The following is a 4,899-nucleotide window of genomic DNA, read 5'->3' as shown; positions in this document are numbered from 1 at the left end:
CTGCAAAGTTTCCGGTGCCACGGCACCGCAATCAACTTGTCGCCTGGTAGATGTTTGCTGAAAAAGCCGTCGGGATAGTAAACGTCGGGATTTACAAGCGTGACAGACGGCCTGAGACTGTGGCTGTGGCGACGACTGCACAATGCTTTTTGAGATCATTTTGGCGCTGTTCAAAATTGAATACTAAACTTATTAAACGCGTCCTGGATTCCTAGAGTAGGACTGCAAGCGACAAAGCTACTTGTGCCATCGTGTTCTAGTGTATCAATCGATCTTTCCAGGGAATAAAGCTTTGAGTATTCCCTTTTAATACAGGAAGACACAGCATTCCAATCTAGCACTTATGTATGTCTTAAAATCGTAGCTTTCCAAGCAAACAGGGAGCAACGACCGCTGACGCAATTGTACGGCGAGGGCCGTGAAATAAATTCGCTGAACGGACGCGCTTCCGCGAGCTTTCACTCACACTGCTTTCATGCACTGACAGAATGGTTTCAAGGAGGCCCTCCATGTCACGTAAAAAGACCCAGGCAGCGAGGACGAGGTCCCGCTTCTTTGCCACCACCATCACACCACCACCTCGTTCACGCCCCGCATCCTTCACTTCACACCGCACGGGATCAACAGGAGGAGCCCAGGGGGCCCAAGCCAGGCCGAAACGGCGATGATTTCATATCAGAACCCGACCAGCGCTCTCGCCGCCACACACCCCATTTCCCTTATCGGCGACCTGGCAGCCTCTGTACGAATACCTGAAGCTCCATCCTCCCAAAACACACACACACAGACACACACTGCCTTTCCCCACTACCTCTTCCCCATCACCATCAACTCCCACTCCACCCCCAGCACACCAGCTCCCCATGCACTAACGTAGAACCCAAGCCCAGAAGCCAGCTGGCCGCGTCCACTCCCCCTCGGGGGGGCCCCCTGATCGGCCCTTTCTGACACCTCCCTCCCCCCGACCCCACATTTTTCCCCGCTGCCAGTCATGAGCGGACCGGACAGGGGCCAACGTTAAAACACACGGGGCAACGTTGGAATGCAGTTCAGCTGGGTAGCTGCAACCGCCCCCACGTGCCCCCATATATCCCAACAACTACAGAATAACTCCAGAGCTAACGGCTGCTGACGTCACCGCCACCGCCACCGCCACCGTCACCGCCACCCTCCGGGGAGGGATCTCCGGATTGCGGCGCGGGGCCAGCAGCAGCAGCAGCAGCAGCGGAGGGGGACGTCGTCATCGAGGAGGCTGAGGAGGCAGCGCGCGCCGCTGCTCGGGCCTCCGCCGCAGCGGCTGCTGCCGCCCTCTTGCGGCCCTCTGACGTGTCCTCGTCCCTTTTGAGGGCAGTGGCAGGGTGGTGGTGGTGGTGGTGGTGGTGGTAGTGTGGGAGGGGGGAAAGAGGAGGGAAAGAGGGGGGAAAGGGTGTCTTAGGGGTTCGCTAGCTGGCTGAAACACCCGTCCTGCTTTCCCAAAAGGTGTGTGGTGGTGTTACAGTGGGCTCCAGGCTCGCGTGACCAATAGAACCAGAGGGGCCCAGCTGGCCGTGCAGTACGGCACCTGGGGCGACCAGGGCTGTCAAGGCGCACACCCAGACGCAAGACCCGTGCAAAGGTGTGTCGAGCCCATAGGCGGCCAAATCAGCTAGCTCATCACCACCTGCCCAGGAAAGGGCACCGACGGAGAGACATACATACAGACGATGCCGCTGCGCCCCAATACCACGCAGCCTTCGAATCGCATCCTCCGCGTGCGTCCCGAGCTTCGCAGCCCAACAGTGCCTCCCTCCCTCTCTCCCACCTCTCCCTCTCTCCCACCCTCCCTCTCTCCCACCTCTCCCTCTCTCCCACCCTCCCTCTCTCCCACCTCTCCCTCTCTCCCACCTCTCCCTCTCTCCCACCCTCCCTCTCTCCCACCTCTCCCTCTCTCCCACCCTCCCTCTCTCCCACCTCTCCCTCTCTCCCACCTCTATCCCATCCATTACCAGTTTCCACTCCTACACCAAGCGCAAGTCCCACAGCACAAGACCATGGAATACCTTAAAGCCGAAACCCCTCCCCCTCTCCCCCCCTCTCCCCACCTGGGCAGATCGGCGTCCTCCGCAAAGTATTTCCGCTGTCTCTCATTGAACAGCAGCTCCATGGCGCTCCAGCTGATGGCGTTACTTCGGCGACTGCGCCACCTGGGGGGTGGAGGGGCGGGGCACCAGGCGTGGATCAGGGGGGCCCCGGGGGGGGAAGAGTGCGATACACACAAACGTGGGGAAAGAGAGGGCAGGGGAAATTAGAAATGCAATTTATGACCGCGCGGGTGCAGCCCCGCCACCCGCCACCTGCCAACGGCTGCAGGGGCAGTGGGCCGCAGTAGCCCAGACACAGCACCACACACCCTCCTCTTGTCCTTATCATCCCTTCACGTCACAAAAGCTTCCATTCCTGCTCCTGTAATGCGGGGGGCCGTACATACTGCAGACAAAACAAGACAGGGGACACGGCGGACGCAGCCGCGCCTTCCGTCTACTGCTCCGTCTCTTCCGCCATGTCCTTGCATCATCCCCCGACTTACCCCCCGGGCCCCCCGGCTAACCCCAACGATACACCCTACACTCCCCAGCACTCCCCTCACCATTCCAGATCCAGCGCCAGCCTGCCGTACAACGGCCCCTCAGGTCCCATCGCTGCCGCCTCGCGATCCGTGACGGGCGCCGGCGGGAACTCCCCCTCCGGATCCTCCGCCCACCGCCGTACAGCCCTGAGCCGCTCGCGGGTGTGCGGGTGCAGCAGAGCATCCCGGACCTGACGGCGCGGCACGCGGGGTGGAGTCGCACACGTGTGTGTGTTTTTCGTCAGGCTATCTGTCGTATGTCGCGGTGAGCCCCGTGGCACCGTGCAGCACTGCGGACGGCAGGCAGCCCCATCCCCTCCCCTCGCCCCTCCCCATGAAGCGGCCCCCCTCTCACCCTCTCCGCCGCCTCCAGCGCCGTGTTCCTGCCCACCAGGTCCACCACATCCAGCCGGCCAACGATGGCCCGGGACACCTCCGTCAGCGTGACGTCATCCAGCAGCAGGGGGGGTGGGGAGGTGGAGGAGCTGGCGGAGGGTGATCCTCGGAAGGAGGCCTGCAGAGGGGGTAAAAGTGGCGGAGGTGAAAGGAAAGGGGGAAAGGGAAGGGATGGGAAACCCACACGCAACGAGATCTGGCCCCCGGGGAGAGGGAAGGGGGTTGACGTCCGTGTGGGGGAAGAGGATGTCGGGACGGAGGCCACGGTTAGGGAGAGGGGTAATTTTACCCCCCACAAACCTCCTCACCATGCCCATGCTACCCGCTCCAGGCACACGGAAGCTAGTCTGGGCACTGCCACTGCCGCTGGGGCCGTACGGCCCGCCCGCCTGCTGCTGGTCGTCCGCCAGCTTCTCCCCGGTCAGGATGATGTGGGGCACCTCACCCAACACCTCCTGCACACGGGCGGGGGAGAGGAGGGAGAGGGGGGGAGATTTGGGGTGGGGGGAGCCCCCGAGGGGGCCGGGGAAAGGGGGGGTTGGAGTGGAACTCCGAAGAGAGGGAGGGAGGGAAACATTTGCATACGGCAATAAGGGATAACCGCCGATACATCTGCAAGGTAGCAGGCGAGTTAGGGAGTAAGGGGGGGAATGAGGGCTTGAGGGATTGGGGAAGAGGTATACACACGACACGAAGTCAGAAGTGCCGTGCCGTTGGTTGGGTTCGCTAGCGTGGTTATGCAGCACTGACTCCCCTTTCCCCTTTTAACCCGCATTCCCCCCCAGCCGTCTCACCCTACCACCACCCGGTCCCTCCTTCCGCCCCCCTCCCCCTCCCCTCCCCTGGTCAGTTCTGCTTCCTGTACATCTGCCGCAGCACTCTTTTCCTTGGCAGCAGCTTCACTCGCTCGTGGTTCGTCTTTCCCCCCTCCCCCCCTCCCCCCTTCCCCCTAACCAGCTACCGCGCCCCGCACTCCACCTTGAGCAGCGGCAGGAACTGGTTCCCCGCCTCCTGCACCACCTCCTCAGCCGCCCGGGCATCCAGCCCCTCACCCCCCAGCGGATCCAGCGGGGTGCTCTCGATCAGCTCAACAAGACGTGCACCTAAAGAGGTGGGGAGGGGAGATGGGGGGACAGGGGAAATTAGTTAAGCGGGGTCAGGGTGAGCTCCCACATTAAGGATTCCCGAATGCGCCATGAATGTACGATACAGATACGGAGGAGCTTATGCATGAAGGTACGATCCAAGCCAAGTACATCAGCTACATGCGGCAGATGCCCATCAAGTCCATCACGACTCAGGGAGGGGGACATAGGGCCCACATGAGACCCGTCGTACCTAACCCGCCAACCCCTGAACCCCCAGTAACAACCCACCGCTGATCTTTTCGTCCTCCGCCGCCAACATCTCCGCCGCCACCTTCGCAATGGCTGTACGGCGAGATACCACCAGACGTAAGGCCCTCCGCCAAGAAGCCTTGAGTAGCGTCAGAGTGAGCTTGTGGTAGCTGCCGTTGGTGGTTGGGAGTTGGTTAAGAGGGGTCGGGGCAGAGTTAGGTCACATAGACAGAGAGGAGTTAGCTGCCGCGCGTCGGCGGTTGGCGGTTGCCAGCCCCACTCCTCCTTACTGGGGCCTTATGAGCGTGTCGAGGTGAGGGATAAGATTTAGAAACCCGGGGAAATCCCATCCCGGGCGCTGTGGCCCGGCCAACCCGGCCAGCCCCTGGCCTGTGACGTGTCATTTACTCATCGTGTACTTTACTTTGCATGACAACCACCTCCTAACTGCCACTTAACTGACACTCAACTGACACTGACGAGCTTTCCGACGCATACTCACAAACGTACAGACGCACACACAGACACACGTTCCCGGTCCCACAGCCCCGCAGACTACAT

General features: G+C 61.4%; 1 protein-coding gene across 1 annotated transcript in view; it reads right to left on the bottom strand.

The window, feature by feature from the left end:
* Positions 1–542: 542 nt before the first annotated feature.
* VOLCADRAFT_121711 (uncharacterized protein) overlaps positions 543–4,899 on the bottom strand; it is a 17,523-nt gene continuing 13,166 nt past the window's right edge. The window contains exons 17-24 of the mRNA XM_002958334.1: positions 4,629–4,696; positions 4,378–4,508; positions 3,980–4,104; positions 3,310–3,456; positions 2,961–3,119; positions 2,627–2,796; positions 2,082–2,183; positions 543–1,338 (exon numbers count right to left, since the gene is read on the bottom strand). Of these exons, the coding sequence (XP_002958380.1) occupies positions 1,119–1,338; positions 2,082–2,183; positions 2,627–2,796; positions 2,961–3,119; positions 3,310–3,456; positions 3,980–4,104; positions 4,378–4,508; positions 4,629–4,696 (1,122 nt within the window). The 3' untranslated portion in view covers positions 543–1,118. The remainder of the gene's footprint in view (positions 1,339–2,081; positions 2,184–2,626; positions 2,797–2,960; positions 3,120–3,309; positions 3,457–3,979; positions 4,105–4,377; positions 4,509–4,628; positions 4,697–4,899) is intronic.

This window comes from Volvox carteri (assembly GCF_000143455.1).
Source record: "Volvox carteri f. nagariensis unplaced genomic scaffold VOLCAscaffold_92, whole genome shotgun sequence".
Lineage (NCBI taxonomy): Eukaryota > Viridiplantae > Chlorophyta > Chlorophyceae > Chlamydomonadales > Volvocaceae > Volvox > Volvox carteri.
The sequence above is the reverse complement of the archived record's forward strand: the minus strand, read 5'-3'. Positions and strand labels throughout refer to the sequence as shown.